Source organism: Pygocentrus nattereri, chromosome 6 (assembly GCF_015220715.1).
Source record: "Pygocentrus nattereri isolate fPygNat1 chromosome 6, fPygNat1.pri, whole genome shotgun sequence".
Taxonomy (NCBI): Eukaryota; Metazoa; Chordata; class Actinopteri; order Characiformes; family Serrasalmidae; genus Pygocentrus; species Pygocentrus nattereri.
This window is the reverse complement of record NC_051216.1, coordinates 15,085,662-15,109,989: the sequence shown is the minus strand read 5'-3', so window position 1 is coordinate 15,109,989 and position 24,328 is coordinate 15,085,662. Positions and strand designations below refer to the sequence as shown.

General features: G+C 40.2%; 2 protein-coding genes across 2 annotated transcripts; both read left to right on the top strand.

Annotated features, from left to right (window-relative positions):
• The first annotated feature begins 391 nt into the window (after positions 1–391).
• tmem169b (transmembrane protein 169b) lies at positions 392–4,678 on the top strand. Its single transcript, XM_017691463.2, has 3 exons — positions 392–525; positions 1,331–1,697; positions 3,437–4,678. Exons 2-3 carry the CDS (start codon positions 1,433–1,435, stop codon positions 4,066–4,068), a joined length of 897 nt encoding a protein of 298 aa, XP_017546952.1. The 5' UTR covers positions 392–525; positions 1,331–1,432; the 3' UTR covers positions 4,069–4,678.
• Positions 4,679–7,984: 3,306 nt separating this feature from the next.
• Positions 7,985–23,014, top strand: xrcc5 (X-ray repair complementing defective repair in Chinese hamster cells 5). Its single transcript, XM_017691462.2, has 21 exons — positions 7,985–8,066; positions 9,931–10,044; positions 10,126–10,309; positions 11,714–11,762; positions 11,849–11,971; positions 12,138–12,320; positions 12,650–12,764; positions 12,965–13,103; positions 13,807–13,919; positions 14,268–14,330; positions 14,553–14,690; positions 14,775–14,865; positions 15,966–16,096; positions 16,464–16,660; positions 16,916–17,000; positions 17,385–17,454; positions 18,306–18,415; positions 19,269–19,365; positions 21,777–21,844; positions 22,215–22,289; positions 22,400–23,014. The coding sequence occupies exons 1-21, from the start codon at positions 8,049–8,051 to the stop codon at positions 22,412–22,414; spliced, it is 2,178 nt and encodes a 725-aa protein (XP_017546951.2). The 5' UTR covers positions 7,985–8,048; the 3' UTR covers positions 22,415–23,014.
• Positions 23,015–24,328: the final 1,314 nt, after the last annotated feature.

Below are 24,328 nucleotides of genomic sequence, written 5' to 3'. Positions count from 1 at the left end.
TTGTGTGTGCTTTGGTGAGTAGCCTTTGTTTGTTTGTTTGCTGTTTTCCTCATAGTTTGTTGATATTTTCAGTGGTTATTTGTTTTTTAGAGCTGCTTTTATCTTACTGGGGAGTTGGAGAACTTCTGGGCGGGGTTAAATGTGCTCCTATTGGACAGGACAGAGGATGGAGAATCAGTGGGCGGGGATAAATCTGATTCTATTGGACAGGACAGAGATTGAGAATTAGTGGGCGGGGATAAGTCTGATCCTATTGGACAGGACAGAGGTTGGAGAATCAGTGGGCGGAGTTAAATATGATCCTATTGGATAGAACAGTGGTTGGAGAATCAGTGGGCGGAGTTAAATCTGATCCTATTGGATAGAACAGTGGTTGGAGAATCAGTGGGCGGGGTTACTTCTGATCTGGAGCAGAAGAGCATCTGCATGGCGGCTGTGTTTGGGACACGCGTCAGACGAATAAAAGAAAACAAATAAAGGCGTTTTGCTTACTGTCACTGAAGTGGTTCGCTCTAGTCGGTGTAGGTAAGGTGGCTTTCGAGTTTTGTGCTTTGCTTCGGCGCACCGCTCAGTGTCTTTGTGCTTGGGTTTCAGTGGATCCGTGGTGGGGTGTGATTACCCGGGGAGGAGGATCAGCTGGAAAAACAGACCCTTAGCTGTTGTGGCTAAGCCTTTTCTCCAATCTCTGATCATACTACACGGCGTGGCCCGGCTGAAATGATCGGGCATGTACTCTAGAGAACTTTAAACAGGCGATTTCACTGGTTTGACTGTTTGTTTCGGTGTATGTTTTGGTTTGGTGTCGATTCGGCTGTAGCCTAGATGCCTGTGTAACAATGGGTCTTTATGGCTAACTCAGCCCCATCTAACGGGAAGGGTGTCGTCAAACAAAACTTCCATTATGTTGAATTGGACTTGGCCTGCAGGAGTCAGAATGAGTTGTAACGTCTCTATTGGAGAATAATCTGAATTTATTTTTGACATTTTGGAAATGAGCCTGAAGTGAAAACTTTAATCCTGCTGAAAAAACAGAAACCATTACAAATTTCTGGTTCCTTGTGGTGTAACTGCAACAGTCTGTAATGGTATTCTGTGTTTTTGGGTTGATGTTACAGTATAAAGGATTCAGGCTTTAATCCTAATGGTTGTAGTGATGTTTTTTTGCAGGGATGTATATTCTTTTTATGTTTTTATATAATGTTATGCTAAATATAGCTGAGGCCTGTCCATTCCATCAGAGCTTACAGACTTTAATACACTCAACTCATTCTGGTCAAACAGACTGTCCCTATTGCTGAGCAGAACCCTGTTTCCTCTGTTTCCTCCACAGGATCACCATGCTTGATTTTGACAAGTAGCCGTTCTCGCCCTCACATGTAGATCCTGCAGAAGCTTGTTGACACACAGGAGTGATATTTTTTTAAGGTGGAGCATGGAGCAAGTTGAGCAGTCGGGGGGAGAGAGCCCCCAGCTAACATCTATACGGTCAGATGCTTCAGGGGCCACGGCGGAGGAAGGAAATTCCGGAACCAACACACGGAGGAAGCGCAGGAAGAGAGAGCCCAGACCAGAGTCCATCATTGTGTACCGCTCTGATGCTGAGAGATTAGATGGAGAGGAGCGTGGAGGAGATGTGGAAGGGACAGAGAGGAGCTCTGAGGAAGGGGCCAAATTTCTCACCACCCCAACGAGTGAAGGTAATGTCATGTGGGGTCACTCTTTTCCCCTAACTGCATCTATTTTTATACAGCAGGCTGTTCTGCCTGAATAATTTACGCTGGAAAGTGTTGTGATGAATAAACCATATGTGAAGAGTTTCATTCCAAAACGCATTAAACAGCGCTTTTTTTTTTTTTGCAATGAATCGACTTTCATTGTTGTGAGTGGGCTTTACAAATGCATGAAATGTCAATGCTCAGCTCAGCCGGCAAAAAATAGCCACATGCCTAATTTATTTTTCTGTACTTGGTTGTGCATCCCCTTGCCTCATCTCCAAGGGATCTGGTGTAAAAAAAGAATACACCAATCTCATGAGAGAGTTCCAGTATATCAGTCTTGATATCCAGATATCAGTCTTGCCCTACTCTTTCACACGTGAAATTCTGGCAGAAATGCGTTGTGCTTAATTCAGCTTTTTACCTGCTGTTCCAAATTGAAAATTGGGATTGAGGTCTGGTGATTTTACAGGTCAGTCACATTGTGCCAGTGTTCCATCAGATCTGTTGAAACAGTCGCATATTGACACCCTACGGTTGTCATCCTGGAGTGTGGCAATATCAGTGTTTGTGCTTCATGTCTATAAAGAACACATGTGGTGGGTCTAGGTGACAATGGAAATGCTATTCTAAAACTACTAAAGTCCATAACTGACAGAATTTGAACATTTGTTAGGGCAAGTAACCAAGTATTAGGAATGAAATGATGCATCTTGACTAATTATTTTTTGTCTGGGGATGTGATTTAATAACATAAAGGGCTGAACAATTAATTTTAATTATCAAAACCGCAATTTGAAAGAGTGCAATATTCAAATCGCAAGAGCTGCAGTATTAATTATATCTTACATTATTCAACATTGTCTTAAGTGTTAGGTGGGGAAATTTAATATAATAATATAGAGCTAATGAACTGGCAGTCTGGCTCAATGCTTTAAAGCCTCAAGCCTGAAAACAGTAGACGTGCTGGACATCTTTGCCAAAGCAAAACTTTGAAAATTAATAAATTTATTTAATAAATAAAATGAATAAATAAAATGCAATATTGGTTCGAATAATTCACCATTTTCCCCCAAAACATTAAGCTGTGGTACCACCTTTATTTAAAAAAAGGCATCTTTTCACAAAATACATTATATCAGCTAGTATTTTTTTAACCTCTTCTTATTTTTTCTTATATATTTTCAGTATATTTATCTGTGATAGTGTCTAGTCACCTGTTCATCCAATATTTCCTCTGTAATCAAGGGTGTTAATAAGGAATTGGTCCCTGTTTGCTGCAGTCCCTATTCTTCTGGAAAGGCTTTAGAATAGATAGAAGAATGATGGGAGGATTTGATTGCATTCGACAACATTACTGAGGTCAGGTACTGATGTTGTATGCCACTTTAACTCATCCCAAAGGTATTGGATGGAACTCAATTATTCCAGAGTACAGCAGTTCCAGTTCTGCACGGCTCAGTTGATGCTTGGCGTTGAGCGAGGTGACCTCAAACTCGTGTCCAGCTGGTCCAGAGTGTCCTATTATATTGACAGTGCTTTTGTCTGGAGATTATACAAGCTGTGTGTGCATGCAAACTGAACACATATGGCCACAATAGCATCTTAAAGTAGCTGAATTCACTTTTTAAAAAGAACTCTTTTTGATGTATAGTATGTATTAACTGTCTGCCCAGAACTGTTTTCTTCTTTAATGTAGTTTTCTTTCTCTATACGTCCAGGAGGCTGGAACCTACCACCCGATAGCCGCTATGTGACACTAACAGGCACAATCACACGTGGGAAGAAAAAAGGTCAGATGGTGGACATTCATGTCACACTGACGGAGAAAGAATTACGGGAGATGGCCAAGTCCAAAGAGCGGCTGGACGCTGAATGTGAAGCCGGAGATGGAGCCAAGCGCTCATGTGGTTTGGGGTTTTCTCAGGGTCCTCACGTGGTGTTGTGGAGTCTTTCTTGTGCTCCCATAGTCTTTATCCTCTCCTTCATTACCTCATTTTACTATGGCACACTCACCTGGTACAATGTGTTCCTGGTGTACAACGAGGAGAGGACGTTTTGGCACAAAATCACCATATGCCCCTTTCTCATCATTTTCTACCCCATGCTCATCATGGCTGTTTCATTGTCTCTCGGTTTGTATTCGGCTGTGGTGCAAGTGTCCTGGGCGTTTAGTGAGTGGTGGATGTCAGTGAAGGACTTGGAGAAGGGCTTCTGCGGCTGGGCCTGTGGTAAGCTGGGGCTGGAGGATTGCTCTCCATATAGCATTGTAGAGTTACTCGACTCTGACACAATCTCTGGCAGTCTGCAGGGGAAAACTCCAGGAGAAAGCGTGCAAACGTCGTCTGTGTGAAAGCCTGAATAGATTTGTGGTGGTAGATAAGGCCAACTAGCTGGTCCACAGTGTCTTGTTTAGATTTTGTTTACATGTGGGTTTTATTACTGCTTGTGTGATGTAATGTAAGAGTACGTAGCCATGATGATGCCACACATACCATATAAACCCACAATCATAGGTTTGTGAGTGAGAGAGTAGTCTTTGTGAACTTCATTGTTTGGTGTTATTTTTAGCCTTTAGCCACTGATAAACCCTTATTCAATGCCTTACTCCTCGATTATGTAATTTGAGTTGAATGGAACATTTTTCTTTCACAATCACTTGTGGTTTCTCATATCAAACTCTGCTTTTTATCCATGTATTTATGCTATTTATTTTATTTTTATTCTATTTATTTTAATGGATTGCATGTCTGGATTATTAGCAGTTGGTGCCAGGAAAGGCTTTTCCAAAACAGTCCATGCTGGCTTAAATGTGGGGAAAAGGCTTTTGATAATCCTTAAATGCTAAAGCCATATATCATGTGTCAGATCTGATGAAAGTGGGAAGATGTTTTGTGAGAAACTTTGTGCAAAGTATTATTCTTTAATTGTTTTTTAATTAACAAATGATATGATGTATTTTCAGAATATAATTAAAATCTGTTTTTGCACAGATTGATTTGAGTGCAAAGTTATTTGTTTGACAGAAAATTGTGCCATTGTATCTCGATAATTGTCCCACTGAGAAGATATGCAAGCTACGCCTAGTGTTACTTGTTACATTACACAACACTTGGACTCAACATGTAGCAGATGTGATAATAAAACATATTATTGCTCACTCTATTTGTTACACACAGCAAGTTGTGTATTTGTTGTGTAACATAAAGCTGACTGAAATTAATTATAGTCAGTATGTTCACAATCTTGGACAAAATAAGTGGCATATTCTTGTGGCAAGTAACTATACCTTATATAACAATTGTGCAAACTGTACATAATGATAACCATTTAATCCTTTAGACTCTTAAAGCTTTTTGGCTTATTTGTCACAAAAAGTCTTCTGCTTACTTTTATTCTTGAACCGTTAAGCTGTGCATAACAAGTTTAATTTGAATATGTGCCCTTCTGCTCACAGATTTGCCCTGAAGTCAGAGCTACAATGTCATCATTAATGCCACTGTGTGCACATCCAAGGAAGCAGCTTGCCTGTGCAGCATGCATAGACACGCATTGCATCACTCTGTATTAGGCCTTCACAGAAAGGAAAGCATCTAAGTTTGCAAAGTACAGTTTTTTTTAATAGGCAGGTTGAATAATAGGCTGGTTGAATAATAAATGTATTGTTGTTTACTTCATGATTGATGTACCATCCCTAGAAATAATCATCATGATATACCAACCCTAATAATAATGCACCTGCCTGTTAGACATACCTGCATCTAAACAATGGAGGGAAAGTATGTAGCACAGAAAAAGCACTCTCGCAATAATTGTGAACGCATTTATAGGAATAACACTTCTAATGCAGTGATGGGACAACACTGTGAGCCGTTGTGAATATTGTAAGAGTTGGTTGAATTTGTGACCACAAATTCCTGGAGGTACTGGTTACAGTTATTACTTATGTTGCAACCAGCTTGTGCACCAAAAGTAAAAGTAAACATCTTGTGTACTTGTTATTTTTCAAGCTTGAGGGTAAATCTATTTTGTAACAATTACACTTAAATGTTCTTAGTTTCCTAGCAGTTGCTGTTTTGGCAAGTGCTAAAAGATGTTGGAGTATATGTTGGTGTCAGAAGTCAGACACATTTTAGAGGTATCCATTCATCCATCCATCATCTTCCGCTTCTCCGGGGTTCGGGTCGCGGGGGCAGCATCTTGAGCAATGAGGCCCAGACCTCCCTTTCCCCAGCCACTTCCACTAGCTCTCCAGGGGGGATTTCGAGGCGCTCCCAGGCCAGTTGGGCAATATAGTCACGCCAGCGTGTCCTGGGTCTTCCCCGGGGTCTCCTCCCTGGTGGACTTGCCTGTGACACCTCACGAGGGAGGCGTCCAGGTGGCATCCTAACCAGATGCCCGAACCACCTCAACTGGCTCCTCTCGATGTGAAGAAGCAGCGGCTCTACTCCGAGTCCCTCCCGGATGACTGAACTTCTCACCCTATCTCTAAGGGAGAGTCCAGACACCCTGCGGAGGAAACTCATTTTGGCCGCTTGTATTTGCGATCTTATTCTTTCGGTCATTACCCAAAGCTCATGACCATAGTTGAGGGTGGGAACATAGCCTTATGCTACCTTATGCTTATGATACCCTTGCCTTATGGCTCAGCTCTTTCTTTACCACAACAGACCGGTAAGAGCCCGCATCACTACTGACCCAGCACCAATCCGTCTGTCAATCTCCCGCTCCCTTGTACCATCACTCGTGAACAAGACCCCGAGATACTTAAACTCCTCCACTTGAGGCAAGAGCTCATCCCAGACCCAGAGAGGGCTCTCCACCCTTTTCCGCCTGAGAACCATGGTCTCGGATTTAGAGGTACTGATTCTCATCCCGGCCACTTCACACTCGGCTGAAAACCAATCCAGCGAAAGCTGAAGTTCGCGGCCTGATGTCCCCGATACCCTCCATCCCCTGACTGTGCCTAGAAATTCTATCCATAAAAATTATGAATAGAATCAGTGACAAAGGGCAGCCCTGACGGAGTCCAACTCTCACTGGGAACGAGTCTGACTTACTGCCGGCCATGCGAACCAAACTCCAGCTTTGTTTGTACAGGGCCTGAATGGCTCGTAGCAAAGAGCCATGTACCCCGTACTCCCGAAGCACCTCCTACAGAATACCCCGGGGAACACAGCCGAATGCCTTCTCCAGATCCACAAAGCACATGTGGACTGGTTGGGCAAACTCCCATGAACCCTCCAGAATCCTGGAGAGGGTGAAGAGTGGGTCCAGTGTTCCACGACCAGGGCGGAACCCGCACTGCTCCTCCTGGATCCGAGGTTCGACTATAAGCCGGACTCTCTTCTCCAGTAGCCCTGCATAGACCTTACCAGGGAGGCTGAGGAGCGTGATTCCCCTGTAGTTGGAACACACCCTACGGTTCCCCTTTTTAAAAAGAGGCACCACCACCCCAGTCTGCCAATCCAGTGGCACCGTCCACGCAATGTTGAAAAGGCGTGCAATGGTCCTTCAGATTGATGGAGAATATTTTTGTATATGGTTCTACATAGCGGCACGGTGGCGTGGTGGGTAGCGCTGTCGCCTCACAGCAAGGAGGGCCTGGGTTTGATTCCCCAGCCGGGCGGCCAGGGTCCTCTCTGTGTGGAGTTTGCATGTTCTCCCTGTGTCTGCATGGGTTTCCTCCCACAGACATGCAGTCAGGCCAATTGGACATGCTACATTGCTCCTAGGTGTGAGTGACTGTCTGTGTCTGTCTGCCCTGCGATGGACTGGCGACCTGTCCAGGGTGTATCCTGCCTTCCGCCTGAAGACTGCTGGGATAGGCTCCAGCATCCCCCCGCGACCCTGACGGAGAAGCGGCTTAGAAAATGGATGGATGGATGGTTCTACATAGGACCGTTTTTGAAACTGTGTCTATACGGCACCAAAAGGGTTCTTCTATTGTTACAAGTTTGACATCACAACAACAGCAAGACCCTTTTAGTGCTATATAGAGCCATTGTCTTTCACCAAAGAACCAGTTGAACATGAAATGCTTCTATATAGAACTCATGGTTGTGAACACAAGCATTGTCTCCACTAAATAAGAGCCTTAAGAGTATTTGAACTCCATTCTCCTCCAGCACTGAGTCTCAATCTGTGATTTCAGAATTACTGTTTTCATTCCCCTCAAAGAAACCAAAAGCTGCTCACATATGAATGTGGTATAATACACAACGCCTATAGAACCGTTTAGGACGACATGATGGGCGGGACATTTCCGCGCGGAACATTCTGAGTCTCGTCCTCTTGTTCACTCCGGACCCATAACAGTGTAAAACCGGCGGGATGGCGAGAGCGTCTAAGGTAAATGAAGAAATAAACGGACACAAATCCTCATTAAAGTGCTGTTTTCTGTGAATAACTTTTACATGGATGCAGTTCATTATCCAGGCTGTTTTAGACTCTAACGACGGCGAGGAAGTTTGCAGAAAGCATGTTGAGCGAGAGAAAGAAAAAGAGGGAGATTTTAACGCACTTTAGCTGCGACGGTGTTATAAGTTCACGTTTTTATGGTTTGGATGTAGTTAGTTCGGTTAGTTAACTAGCCCCCTTAAACTGTCATTATTTTAGGTTAACTTACACTCCATTATTTATACCAGGCCAGCTTCTTGTTTGGATTTTCCGTTCCACCTTAAATGGTGCAGCAGTTAACGTTACATTCATTCTGGCAACTCAACATTTACATTTACAGCATTTAGCAGACTTACAAGTGCTTTGTCTATCTAGAGAAAATATCTTTGCTAGTTCCCAATAGCTTAGAGAAAAAGACAGCCCTGAGCTCAGATACTGCTAGAAACTAAATGTCACTGTAGATACCGAGAGAGAAGGAGCAGAGTTGAACACAGAACTCCGTGCCATGCAATACAATACAATAAACTACAATACACAATACAAATAAAATATAATATATAAGTGCAGCTTATAATTCAATGCTCTTTTAAGTGCTGTGTATAGAGGTACGTCTTCAGTCTGCGTTTGAAAACGGCAAGAGACTCTGCAGTTCGGACAGCCTATATTCTCTATTCTGTTCTGAGGCGAACTGCACGGTTTAAAGACGCGAAAAGGACTCGGACTTCAGCTTCGTGATATTTATTTTCTGTGTTGAGAGAAATTAATTTTAGTTTCAAAAGTGATAGAAGTGATAGTTTGTTGGTCGCTCTTCGGCTTTAAGTTAGTTAGCAGCAGCCAAACTAACGGTTGTCCAGCAACCTGGTTTTAGGGTGTATTATTCTGCATAAGGTTAAACCTGTTGTAGTTGATATGGCAGATATTCTTAGTCAGGCAAATCCAGACATGTTTCAACTTGTCTGTTTATTCTCTCGTAAGTTGTTTAGCCCCACCTAGTGGTGAACGTCTTTACCAGCCGTCTAGTGAAAACTCTTACGAGGGCCAAAATAAAGATGTGATCGTACTTAAAGTGAGATCTTTCAGTTTTAACACTATAAACACCCTATTCTGATGATACATCGTGATGTGGGAGGAATTTCTGAAAAACTGCAAGCTCTATATGGGGAGTGAGCTATGATGATGTGTTTGCATAATGGATGTTGGTTATTGTACTGAGAGAACATCGATGGACCAAATCACAAAAGGGATATAAAATTATCAATTGTCACAAACTGATAAGGTGGAAAGATGCAGTTCTGTGCCACAGAGTATTACGTAACATGATGAATAATGTATTAAGGGCTGGAAATGTCCGTTTAAGGCTACTTATTCAACAAATCAATTTTGTATAATGCACTTTAATGCATTATTTCCATGCCTTGGGGTGTTTTCTTTTTTTTTACTGCAAAAACAGTGATCACAATCTGTCATTTACACATTAGTCATAAAGAAAAACACATTTAAGCATTTGAAGTTTACATATTAAAACGCAAAATCAGTCATCAGAAAAGACACTCAGTTGGAATTCAGGTTTTGTTCAGCCGAGATATTTAACGGTCATTGGGATAAAAGATTTCTTTAGAGGTATAGAGATGAAGAGAGGCTCTAACTGGCCACACATACTCATAAGTGTAGTTTAAACCCTAGCTAGACCACCTGGTGTAAAGAGCAGCTGTAATGGGTGTGTGAATATATCTCTGCTCACTAAACACACAGGCTGCTGTAAGAGGGAAAATGTGCATATTTGAAGCACTAGTATTATCTTTCTCTTTTTCTGTAGTCCGCTTTGGTGCTTTGCATGGATGTGGGCTTCTCTATGAGCAACTCTGTTCCTGGTCAGGAAGCCCCATTCGAGCGAGCTAAGAAGGTCATTCAGAAATTCATCCAGCGCCAGGTAAGTTGCTGTACTTTAATAGGTACCATTTGTTTCTTGATATGTACACTCAATCTAAGCATTACTCTGCAACCATTTTAGGTTTTTGCCGAGAACAAGGATGAGTTGGCCCTGGTCCTTTTTGGTACAGATGAGACAAAGAATCCACTGGCCCAAGATGGCCAGTACCAGAACATCTGTGTACACCGACATCTGATGTTGCCAGACTTTGAGCTGCTGGAGGAAATTGAAAATCAGCTTCAGCCTGGTAGTCAGCATGCAGACTGTATCCTTTCTGAGGTTTCTCTGTTTACATTACACTCTCCTGTTTATCATCTCATTTGGGGTTGCAGCAATAGAGGAATTGTGTGCCGATGCCAGTATGCAATATTTTTATATACATATCTGCAAATATCGCTTTCAAAGTGAAGAAATTAGGTCTAGATCCACCTGGGTTAGCATTACAGGGAAAAAACATGTATTTCTGTAGATTTACAAAAACACATCAAATTAATTAAATGCTGAGTGCATTGTCCCAGTGTCACATAATACAATAATCATTTAGGTTGGATGCTTGTTCCCTTAAAAGGCACAAATCTTACATTTTTTTGTGTATTCTCTTGTGTTTTACTTTTTCCCTTGAGGTAACATTTGTGTGGTTTATGTACAAAAATCAGTCATAATTCATTTTTTATGACCAGTTTCCAACCTCTCTTTATCACTTAGAATTAAATGGGCTGTTTGTTACTGTGTCTTGTTATTGGGTGCCCTATCTTGTGCCTCATTTGAAAAGCAGTCCAGGTTGAAACACTCATAACTTTAGTGTGAATTGGCTGGGCTAAACTGCTTTAGACATAGATATGTATATTTACCAATGTTTATGTCCTACATCAAACTCTTTTATTTCCAAAAAAGAGGAAAAATACATTTTTCATGGTATGGGGGCCCTTGTCCATGTATATGTATATCTGCAGAGAGTAATATAATTCTGATATGCACAGATCAGGCATAAAATTATGACCTTGTTTCTATGCTCAGTGTGCATTTTATCAGCTCCACTTACACAGCTCTGCTGTGTCTGATCCACTCAGACCAGTGCAAAACACACTAACACACCACCACCACCACATCAGTGTTACTGCAGTGCTGAGAATGATCCGCCACCCAAGTAGTACCTGCTATGTGAGGGTCCTTGGGGGTCCTGACCACTGAAGAGCAGGGTAAAAGGGGGCTCACAAAGTATGCAGAGACTACAGTCTCTATTTGTAGAACTACAAAGTGCACGTATATAGTAAGTGGAGCTGATAAAATGGACAGTGAGCATTGAAACAAGGAGGTGGTCATAATGTTATGCCTGATCTGTGTAATTGTGCATCCCTAGTTACAGGGGGTTTGTTTAACTTAAATCATAGTAATGTATAAGGGTTGAATGTTTATTCTTTTACATTAAAGGCTAAGATATTGTGGTATATCTAAATTCATCCTAAAACAATTTATAGACTGAGACACTAAGATTGCTATTTCTTCAAACCCCATATATAACTGGTTATATATTATAGTTTATTGGAATTAACTAATTGCTACTTTAAAGGATTATAGTTTGTGCTGTTTTTTGGCCATATTCTGTCTGTATTGTTGAGATAATGTTGAGATGAAGACAGCATTAAACCCTTGACTTCATGGCTGACAGGGCTCGATGCACTTGTTGTATGCATGGATCTTCTCCAAAAAGAAACCATGTAAGGATGTTTACTACACTACCTTTCACTGGCTGCTAATACACTTCAAGATTCCTGATGTTTGTGTGATGTGATGTTCTGTTTAGGGGGAAGAAGTATGAGAGGCTGAATATCGCCCTCCTCACTGACCTCAATACGCCGACCTGTGCTGATCAACTGGACGTCATCATTACCAACTTGAAGAAAGCTGGCATTACCTTGCAATTCTTGTGAGGGTCTTTTTTTAACAATTCAGCACAAATTCCACTTGCATCAACACTTTTTAAATAGCATAGTCCAGGACTCGCTTAACGATGTGAAAATTGGAAATCTGAGTAGCAGCCTTACTTTGCATAATTTGTTAATAAATTTATATTTGGTGTGTTTGCTGTGAAGCCTGCCATTCCCTGTGGATGCAGATGAAGGAGCTGACAGAGGAGGAGATGCAGCAAGTCCGAGGCATCCACCCCATGGGGGAAAAGGCCTGAGTAGGGAACAGAAGCAGGGGCTTGAGATGGTCAAGCAAGTCATGACCGCTCTTGATGAAGAGGATGGCCTGGATGAGGTCTACACCTTCAGGTACAAAGGATCAAGAAATGTAGAAAAAAAATTCTTTGAGAGCTTTTGCAAAATCGAATTATTTTAATATGTATTAAGGTCAAGCTTTTGGTTGGTTTGGGTGACAAGTTCAGCATGTGTTTTTTTTTTTTTTTTTTTTTTTTTTTTTTTTTTTTTTTGTTAAAATTGAAAGTAGTAACATTACTGAGTTAAGAAAAAAAAAAGGCACAGGATCTGATCTCATAGAGTGTATTTAAGAGAAGGTCCCGGTCAATGTTTAGGTCTGAAATGCAAAATCAACATGATACTAATGATGTAATGATGTGATGTGTTTTATTTTTGTTGAGCAGCGAAGCTGTGGAGAAGCTGTCCATCTTTAAGCGTATTGAGCGACGACCCATGGCTTGGCCCTGTCAGCTCACAATCGGAAGCTCCCTTTCCATCCGCATTGTTGGATACAAAGCAGTGAGTTCAGATAAGTTTTACAGCAGCTACAGGCATTGGTGGGAGAGCTAAAGAGAAGCAAGAAGTTTCAGCTATGATTCTCTGGAGCTGAGCTGTAGGGGGTGTTAATGTTGGAATAGTGTGCAGTTGTACATTGTCCTGTAGTTATGAAGTTAGTGTTTTCAGAAGCTGATTTTGGGGTCTTATTCTGTGCTATCCAGGTTTGTGAGGAGAAATTGAAGAAGACCTGGGCTGTGGTGGATGCTGAGAGTCACCAGAAAGACGATGTGAAGAGAGAGACGGTGTATTGCCTCAGCGATGACAATGAGACTGAAGTGCAGAAAGATGACACTATTCAGGGTGAGATCAGGGACCTCTGTGGCTGCTGGTTTTGGGGTCAGAGGCTAGTTTGCGATGCCCCTTCATTATGAATTCTTAATTTCTTTGCACAGTTTAGAGGAGTTTGAATTGGATTTTATTTTATTTTTTTATTGCAGTGCTTGGTTTTAGTTTTTATTTGGTTTGTAATTTCAATGAAGTAAATAATAAAAATAGTAATCTGTTCCAGTAGTAGTTAATTGAACCCAGTTACTTCAATCAGTCTAAAGCTTATGCATAACTCAGGCTAGACTTGATGACTGATTTAAATGTTCTGATTTAAATTTTAGCTGACAATTAATTGCCATATAAATAATTGCAATTCACGTTATATTTGTCAATATGAAAAACAATTGAATTGTACTAAACCACAAGCCTAAAAAGGCCTAATTGACTGCTGTCAATACTTGATTAATTGATACTTGTCAATTGCTGACCACAGAAACAGCTTTAGCTCAAATACACGAGCATTACTCACCGCTGCCCTCTAAACATATTACAGAACCAGTCAGCAGTTATAACTATTTGTAACACTTTACTGGATGGCAGCACTTGTAAGGCTACATGGAAAATAATTGCAATCAGCTCAAAGAATTGTGAGCAGGCAGTTACGTAATAATTGAGAAAGGCCTTCCTGTGGCTCTGAAGTTCTGTTAAATTCACACATTTTCTTCCACCCTTTTAGGTTTCCGTTATGGAAGCGATATTGTCCCATTCTCTAAAGTGGACCAAGACCAAATGAAGTACAAGTCAGATGGAAAGAGCTTTGCTGTGCTTGGCTTTGCCAAGCAGGAGCTGGTGAGTCATTTGCCACTAGATGGAGTACTTTTTCAGTAAACCAGAATATCCTACCTAGGGCCAAATTTCAGAGGAGTAGGAGTTGCCATTCGAAATGATGTTCACCAGCTCCCCCTGTTTAGGATGGCAGATCAGACCACTATAAAAGAGAGGGGTCCTAAATTCAGTAACATAAGTGTTCAAATGAGGACATCAAGAACCTCCACCAGTGTACAATAGGGATTAAAATAACCCATCAAGTACATAATGCTTTCTGTTAGCTACAAAAACAAATGTACTAAAGATACAAGTGCTGTTTATGTGTATATGTCTGAATCTATTTAAAGTGTATTGTATTTTTCAATGCAGATTAATCGTCATCAGTTCATGGGCAACCAAGTCGTTAAGGTTTTTGCTCCCAGGGAAGATGAGGTGAGGATAAAATTAATTTATCAGCTGAAAATTCCCTGTATTGTAACTGTAGATTATTGCACAGGCATGTTATTTATGACAGATTATTCTTTATTCTAGGCTAAAGCTTTCCGTTGAGAATACACACTAATGTTAATTCATTCCACCATCAGCCTAATGTGTATCTGTAAACATGACTAGCTGTTTGTCACTTGTCACCTTGTTGTCTGTGTATGTGCTCAGCATGCAGGTGTTGCACTCTCTGCTCTGATCCACGCTTTGGACAGTCTAAAGATGGTGGCTATTGTTCGCTATGCCTATGACCGCCGCAGCAACCCGCAAGTAGGAGCTGCTTTTCCCTGCATCAAAGAGAAGTATGAGGTATGTGTGTCTGTCATACTGACCTACGTATACATGCCACCCTATGTGTTAGGAGTCAGTCTCACTCATCCCTCTGGTCCCCAGTGTCTGCTGTATGTCCAGTTGCCGTACATGGAGGACCTCCGTCAGTTCATTTTCCCTTCATTGGAGAACAACAAAAAGTTTGCTCCCTCAGGTGAGAGCCCAACAAGTTACATTTCCAGTTCAACTAATTTGTACAAAATATTGACGAAACATTATGTTTGCGTGTGTGGCTTAATGCAGTGTGCCTCCTTTATTACTTCTCTTTAGGACAGTTGAATGTTGTAGCATCGTGGCTTTGTTTTTGCGAAATTGCTCAATCACATTATCTAGATCTGTAGATTCTAGCAAGTCTTTTTCCATTGCTAAAAAGAGTAGACAGTACAGTCAATCTTGCGGTATTGTGCTCCTCAGCCAGGTGATAAACATTGCGATGCTATTACTTCTTGATCCTTCTGGCTCATGTGTTTTCAGACATAATTGCTGAATAAACATACTTTGCTAATGATTTTTATCTGTTATAGAGGGAGAAATTCAGGATGTAAAATAAAACTTCTCTTGTGGCCAGCCTAATGTTGCTTTTACCTAGCTCTATTAATTATCAGTTAAGATTAATTTGAGCTAACTTACCCAGTGTTTTCTAACTAATGCGAAAGCTTCATTCTGACCAAATTTCAAGGACATGATGAGCATATTTGATGGTTTAGTATTTTTGAATGAATGAATGAATCCATGAATTAATCAGTGAATTAATCAATTAATTAATGAATCAATCCAAAAAACAAGTATCTGCAAAATAATACATTCATAGGAAAACTGTTAAAAAAGAAATCAGTCACAACTAAGATGCAAAAAACAGCCTGTTTGGAATTCATTGTTTTTTTTTTTTTTTTTGGTTTTTTTTTTTTTGTTTGTTTGTTTTTTTTTTTTTTGTTTTTGGTGTTATGAAAACATAAAATTTACATATGTTCTCCTGTTTAGCTTATAGTGCTTTAGCCCTGTCCATTCACACTGAAATTATGAGTAGTGTTTCAACTTAGACTACCTTTTGATTGGGGGGTAAAATACAAGAAAAGCGTAGGATACGGCCCTTTAAATCGAAAAGCAAATCTAATCTAATTTATTTGCATTGTACGTGTACCAGATATTGATAAGCATCTGAAACCAAGAACAGAAGGACTGATAATGTTTAATGATGGTCCTCAAAGCTGTGACTTTGACCCTAGCTTTTTCCATATACCTCTCTGTATCCAGAGGCTCAGCTGTCAGCAGTAGATTCTCTCATCAACTCCATGATGCTGGTGGAGGAGGGTGAAGATGGAAAGAAGGAGGACATCTTCAAAGTCAACCATATCTCCAACCCACAGTTCCAGAGGATTTTCCAGGTAGGAGGTCCAGACAGCTTATTTTCATGCTGTTTTTGCAGAATTTTGCCTCAAATCAGCCAGGGGCAGAGTAGGAAACTGCTTTGCTTGTCTGGAATTGTCTAAGATGGCTTTGTAGACACAAATGAATCCTGATTATAGTCTGCAAAAGAATTGAGAGGGAGCAGCATTAGTTTAGTCCAAAACAAGCAATTATTGAATGCGTTGAAAAAACACCAACCCTCTATTTGTGCCAGAGGCCTTACATGCTGCACTCACCAGTGTACTGGTGCATATTTAGCAAAACTCAGTCTATGGACATGGAATTCCATATAGGCCTCAAGAATATAATGTTTCTGTAGTCAGTTGTTTTGTCTCATTACCTCAGTGCCTACACCATCGTGGAGTGAACCCAGGTGCCCCCTTGCCTCCTGTAGACCCTTGGCTAAAGAGGATACTAGACCGGCCTGAGGCTGTCTTGGCCCGCTGCCAAGGACCCCTGCAGGAGATGAAAAAATGCTTCCCTCTGAAGGAGGTGGTGTGGAAGAAGGAGCAGAAGACTAGTGCGGACGTGTTTGGGAATGGGTAAGAATCTCTCCAGTCAGCAAAAAAGGCGGTGACCTAATGTGTGAGAGAAGAGTTGCATTGCTAAGCGCTAACAATGGTTTGACTTTTAAATCTAAGGGTAGGTTTAATTTATATTCTGGACAGCAGCTCTTCACACTGCTTTTTCCAGACACAGACAAAGCAAAGTCCTAGATTAACTTAGTAACACCCTTACGTGCTTTAATGTGATGTCTGGGTCTGAAAGTAAGTTTTCTGATTTTCCTCTGACTGCAGTGAGGAGCCAAATGCTAAGAAGCTGAAACTGGCTGAAGAAGATAAGTTCAATCTGGCTGAGATTTCAGAGGGAAACGTTACCTCGGTGAGAGTAAATGAGTGTTGACATAAACTATGTGTTAGTATTTTTCACTACCCATGTAGAAATCAAGCAGCCTGTCACATGGTTGTGTAGACAGCTCATTCATGTGTCGCTGAGTTGGGTGAATAAATGAATGAATACTTACTGTTTTATTGGACTGCTGTTTAACAAATCACTGCATTTAATTTGTACTGCAATAGCGTAATGTCAGAATAGATAATAACTTTCAGTGCAGCATAAATACGTAACCTGAATGTCCTGAATGTTATGTATATACAGAAGGCGAAATATTAATGAATTTGCACAATTAGCATGAGTATATGGGTCTTTAATGAGATTTTTAAGTCTTGATTAGAGTGAATCTCTAATGCTACTTTTATATTTCAGGTTGGTAGTGTTAACCCTGCAAAAGACTTCCGCACTTTAATTCAGCACAAAACCATTCCCTATGACCAAGGTAAGAGGTTTTTTTTATGTGTATTACTCAGTCGTCAATGTAAACAAAGTAATTCGGGGGGTTTTGCTGTGAAATGCTCTGTTCTAGAGAAACTTACTGACTCAAATTTCTTTGCTGTGGTGGTAACAAGAATCAGGTATCATGATGACCACAATGCAAAAATATTTTTATAATTTTATTTAATTTCCAAAATGGTCAGAGAACCTTAATTTAACAAAACCATACCCATCGAACGAGTTTGTAACTGAGTTTTGGTTGAACTTTTCAAGCTGTATGTTCTGTGTTCTGAATAAAGATATTTGTTTTCTGCACTTTTTCTCCTCATATTTTAATTTCTGGCTTATTTTGCCAAGAAATATTAAATGTTACTTGATCATTCAAAGTAACTGTACTGCACACTGTTAATTCTGAATACAGAGGTGTAAAACTGTTGTTGACTGTAGGGCAGTTACACAGTTAAACAGTTACCTTATATTAATAGTCTCACTTCTTGGACTCGACAAACATTTCAAAAAGCTCCCAATGCATGTGTTCCATTTGATAGTATATCCCTTCAGAATCAAACATTTCTGATGCTGCACAGCAAATAGCTGAAACGGATCACAGAGGTTTCTGGTTGTACTTTGGGCCTTCTGTGTGATCTCAAATGAAACACAGGTGTTCCCATGGTGAAACACTAGCACTTGTGCACATAATGATTATGTATTGAAATGTGTGTTAAATGCAGGTGATAATCACATTCGTATTGTGAGCAGAAGTAACTCCAGTTGTCACCTGTGTCATGACACTCCTTGTATATCTCTTGTCTTGTTGTTGTCCCCAATATACTCTTTGTTTTGGGTTCTTGACAGCATGTGAGCAGCTAACCCACAGGATGGAGCAGTTGCTGGGCAACAGGAGCACTGACTACTACATGAAGACCATCACCTGCATCCAGGCCTTTAGGGAGCAGTCTGTAAAGGTGAAAACTCAATTAGCGCTTACTATTCAATTAAGGTTCACATAAGGATCTGTTACTGTTAGCCTATAGCTGAACCAACACGTTGCTTTCTAGCCGACAAACTAGTATCTGTTGCTGGATGCCCCACATCTAGGGTAACATCAACACATGACGAAATAAGTAGCTTTCACACTTGATTGATAGGACATAAGGTCAAAATATAATGCTTTAATCAGAATAATTTATGCAGTTACATAATTGCTAAAGGCATCAATTAGTGTTTTCTAGTATGCCCTTTACACCGCAAGCGTTCTAACTTGCAAACAACAAATGAGTTGTTTCTGAAATGAGCACTGAATCACAGGAATTTTGTTCCGAGTGCAGCGAACACTCGGATGTTCCTGTTGACTGTTCTGAGTGTTCTAACAAAGCACAGATGTTCACACAGGCTGGCAGATAATAGGACTTTTTGCACACAGAGTGCTGTGACTATGTACTGAAATGTGTTAATCACAGTTAATAATCATTATCACAAGATTGGTCAAAGCAATTTGAGTTCTGTTTCTTTTGAACATTCCTACAAAGAGCAAACAAGGCATCTGTACTGCACTAAAGCAAGCATTCTGCAACTTTCTCATAATTTAAAGGTGGTCACTTCCCATTTTTATTGCTTTTTAAAGAACATAACATTTATCCACATAAGGAGTATCTGCATAAATAGATGTAGTGTATTTACTTTGTGTGCTTTTGTATTGTCCAATATATGGCAGTATTCGTGTATTTCATTGCAAAGTATGAGCGTAGAAGTAGAACAGTGGACTAGCTGAATATACTCATTTCAAAAAGCAATAACATATGGTTTTAAATTTTTCAGGTTTCAAATGCAGAAGTTTTCAACAGCTACATGCAGTCTCTGAAGAAGAGTGTTCCAGACCGCAGTCTTCAGGAATTCTGGGATCTGCTTGTTCAAGGTCTGTCTAGGCGACAGTAATGTTTCACAAAAATCAGAGTTCAGTTCTATGTGATACAGTGGTGTCTCAAAAATAAGTACTGGCTGAATACAGTGGGGCAAAAAAGTATTTAGTCAGCCACTGATTGTGCAAGTTCTCCTACTTAGAAAGATGAGAGAGGAATTTTCATCATAGGTACACTTCAACTATGAGAGAGAAAAAAATCCAGGAAATCACATTGTAGGATTTTTAAAGAATTATTTGTAATTTATGTGGAAAATAAGTATTTGGTCAGTAACAAAAGTTCAACTCAATACTCTGTAACATAACCTTTGTTGGCAATGACAGAGGTCAAACGTTTCCTGTAAGTCTTCACCAGGTTTGCACACACTGTAGCTGGTATTTTGGCCCATTCCTCCTGCAGATCTCCTCTAGAGCAGTGATGTTTTGGGGCTGTCGCTGGGCAACACGGACTTCCAACTCCCTCCACAAATTTTCTATGGGGTGAGGTCTGGAGACTGGCTAGGCCACTCCAGGACCTTGAAATGCTTTTACGGAGTCACTCCTTCGTTGCCCGATTGGTGTGTTTGGGATCATTGCCATGCTGGAAGACCCAGCCACGTTCCATCTTCAATGCCCTCACTGATGGAAAGAGGTTTTGGTTTAAAATCTCACGAAACATGGCCCCGTTCATTCTTCCCTTATCATGGATCAGTCGTCCTGTCCCCTTTACAGAAAAACAGCCCAAAGCATGATGCCTTCCACCCCCATGCTTCACAGTAGGTATAGTGTTCTTGGGATGCTCAGCATTCTTCTTCCTCCAAACACGATGAGTTGAGTTTTTACCAAAAAGTTTTATTTTGATTTCATCTGAGCACATGATATTCTCCCAATCCTCTTCTGGATCATTCATATGCTCTCTGGCAAACTTCAGACGGGCCTGGACATGTACTGGCTTAAGCAGGGGGACACGCCTGGCACTGCAGGATTTGAGTCCCTCTTGGCGTAGTGTGTTACTGAGGGTAGCCTTTGTTACTTTGGTCCCAGCTCTCTGCAGGTCATTCATCAGGTCCTTCCGTGTAGTTCTGGGATTTGTGCTCACCGTTCTCATGATCATTTTGACCCCACAGGATGAGATCTTGCGTGGGGCCCCAGATCGAGGGAGATTATCAATGGTCTTGTCTTCCATTTTCTTACAATTGCTCCCACAGTTGATTTATTCACACCAACCTGCTCGCCTATTGTAGATTCACTCTTCCCAGCCTGGTGCAGGTCTACAATCTTCTCCCGGGTGTCCTTCGACAGCTCTTTGGTCTTGGTCATGGTTGAGTTTGGAGTCTGACTGTTTGAGACTGTGGACAGGTGTCTTTTATACCGATAACAAGGTCAAATGGGTGCCATTAATACAGGTAACAAGTGGAGGATAGAAGAGCTTCTTAAAGAAGAAGTTGCAGGTCTGTGAGAGCCAGAAATCTTGCTTGTTTGTGGGTGACCAAATACTTATTTTCCACCATAATTTACAAATAAATTCTTTAAAAATCAGACAATGAGATTTCCTGGATTTTTTTTTCTCATTTTGTCTCTCATAGTTGAAATGTGCCTATGATGAAAATTACAGACCTCTCTCATCTTTCTAAGTAGGAGAACTTGCACAATCAGTGACTGACTAAATACTTTTTGCCCCACTGTATGTGGCTTACATATGTTAAAGTTTCATGCTTTAAAGTGTCCTGATCTAATACTCTAGCCCCATGCTAATATGTAAGCCCCAAGCAAACACATTGGCCATTCTGACCATGTTCGACCAAAATGTTTCTGTAGCCTCAGGTTTTGAAATGATGAAAAAACAATCACAAATGGCAGCACCAAAGTGCAAAGTATAACTGAAAAATAGCAGAGGTCACTGTCTTGGATAACTACACTAACATTCTCTGTTGTTGAGGATGTTTGATTTTATGGCACATTCTGTAGTCTATGTGAAGTAATAATTTCAGTAATTTTATATTATGCACAGTTTTATTTATTGACAGCTCAGTTTGTTTGTTTAAAGCCGATTTAATCAATAATAAAAGTGTATCTTCTTTATGACATTTCATGTTTAGTATATTTATTCAAAAGCATAGATTAAATGGCAAATTAAAAAAGCATAAAAACCTTTTGGTTTTCGGCCAGGTGTATCTTGAAATTTCAGTTTTGCTTTCGGCCAGGAATTATCATTTTGGTGCATCCAAATGCTAACCCAGGACCACTTTCTACATTTTATAATGGTTTATACAGCATTGGTAAAGGAGAATATGTACATAAAAATGTTGGCTGTCAGCAATTGGTCCTCAGTTTCCATACTGATGCATCCCTAATTATATTCCTGATACAGAGTACAAACATGAACTCTCCAAATGAGCTTTATCACTAACTCGGATCTCTGTTTGCAGATGCTCTAACATTAATCAGCAAGGATGAAGTGGAGAGCAGCACAGTGTCCAAACAAGAGGCAGACCAGGTGCTTACCTTGCTTTCGTTCTTCTTTGATAATCTATCAGTAAAACGCTTGGAAGCAAACTGTGTATCTCCATTTTTTTCGTTTTTCAGTTTTTGACATAATTTAAAAATGACTGTGGCTCTTTACATTGTAAGTAAATGTCATGAAGATTGGACCAAGACAAACAGCCCAAAATTACTTGGAAAAATCTCTGTTTCCATTGACTTACATTAAAAATAAAGTAGGTTTTTACTTCTACTGTAAAATGACCATTTTGGAGATAAGAGGTTTTCTTCTGACAACAGCAAAATATTGGTTACTGTGTGGCAGCTTTATGGTTTTTTTACCAAGTGTATGTTCAATTATAACTAAACAAGTTCTTTCTTCCTAGTTTTTGATGTCTGAAGAGAAAGAGGAGGAGGCAGTTATTCCTATCCAGGATGATGCAGGAGATGTGGATGATTTGGTAAGTGTGATTTATGGTGTTAAAACAGTGAGTTTGATCTCTGGCATATTGTTGAGGCATTTGTACTGTGCTTTTTGTGATCTGATTTTTGTTATCTTTTTCTTACACAGCTGGACATGATGTAAACCTCCATCTAGCCATTGACTAGTGCTTGTTCCTTTTGCTTCATTTTCATTCCTCTTCATCAGAGCACCTAATGTTTTCTAGGTTTTTTTGTAAAGAAAGGAAGTGTAGTTTTAGCAAAAAGCAAGACTGTTTACAACCGCCTTATGCCAAATAAATAATTAATTAATTAAAAGCAGAACGTGAAATATCTAATAAAAAATGGTTTTACATTTTGAGTGATGCCTTGAAGGGGTTCATTTTTGTATCCTCTGTTAACCATTGTTTTTCACTCATGGTGTGAGCACTCAGCAGGGTCTTATTTATAGAAATCCTTTGCTCCACAGCATTTTCACCAGCTGTCAGCTTTGAAAGTACATGTATGCTTTAACTTTATCTCATTGAAAACAGATCTCCGTTCATTGCACATATTGTAAGATTGGAGACTGTACAGACAACGCAAAAGCGGATACCAGATTTCATTGTTAGCCATGATGTTTTCCTCTTTTTCAAAACAAACAACTGTAAATACCTTTTTCCTATTGTGCTGTACCATTGATTTTTCAAATATAACATGCTGTAATTTTCTAAAGACAAATAAATGCCTTAATTGACTTTCTTCATTCTGCTGTTACGTCAGATTAGGTTTAAATTCAGTCGTTTGCATTTGCATATTTACATGCACGTTTAGAAATCAAGTTTTTTTAGTTTGACTTTTACTTTCACACTTCCATTTTTTAACTTCTTAAATACGTTAATGATTTAAGAGACTTCTAACTCACTAATTGACAACCTCAGTGTTTTTCCCCATCAGTCCATCAGTAATGAATGATAACTATGAATATCATAGGGCTGCCATGAGGGGGAGGAGGGTTGGAAATGGTTTAACAGAGATGAATAGCCCAGATGAATAGCTTTGTAACTAATTTTCTCAAGTCCCTTAAACCTTTGCACCATATTGTGTTCTCAGAAAAAATAAAAATAGGATTTCTTTTTTGTATTTGTGCTAATGCAACTAATGAGCAATGCTAGTCACACAAAGACAAATTTAGCACAGTTGTGAGCAGTTTTTTTACACGGATTAGAAATTAGCAGGATGTGATAGAAAAAAAATTAAAATGCACTGGAGAAAGACTGGTTTTCGAGAGAAAATAAAAAAAGGGCTTTTAAATTCTCCTTTAAAATTTGTAATGCACTTGAAAAGCCTAAATGGAGTTATGAAGGATGTGCCTGAAGCTCCTCCTCTTTCCAATCTAACATCCTATAAATTTGGACCCGCTACCCACTGTTTCCTGTGACAAATTTCTGCACCCCAACACCACCCCATCTCTTCCCCGTTCCTTAATCTGGCACTCCTGTTTAACGCAGAAGACACATAACATTCCAGCTTATGTCCTCAGTTCTGTCCCCTTGTGCAGTCATTTTTCATGCTACATCAAAGTGTAATATATAAAAATAAAATGCAAGTCCAAGTTTTCGGCTTCAATAATACTTGAAGGAACATTTTGGATCTTTGTTACACCACTGTTAAAAATGCCTATTGCACTGTCACACGTGCAGCTCTAGGTCATTCCAACCACAGTCTCGTTCACTTCATCATACATGCAAAAACTCAAAACCAACAAGCCTGTCATCACAACAGCAAAGAGGTGGACCAGTAGAGACACTGAAAAGCTACAGGGCTCCTTTAAACCCTCAAACCGAACTGTTTTTGAAGAGACGACAGAGAGCCTAGACAAATATACAGACACTGTGATGTCATGCCTCTTGACAAACATTAGACAGCAAGTGTGACTTGGAAAATACACATCAAACCCTCAATTCTGATGAACCACAGGGTTGTGTGCTCTCACCCCTGTCTTCATTGCGATTGTGTCTCTAAGGAGCTAACTGAAGATCTGAAAGTTTGCAGATGAGTCTGCCTACAGAAAGGAAGT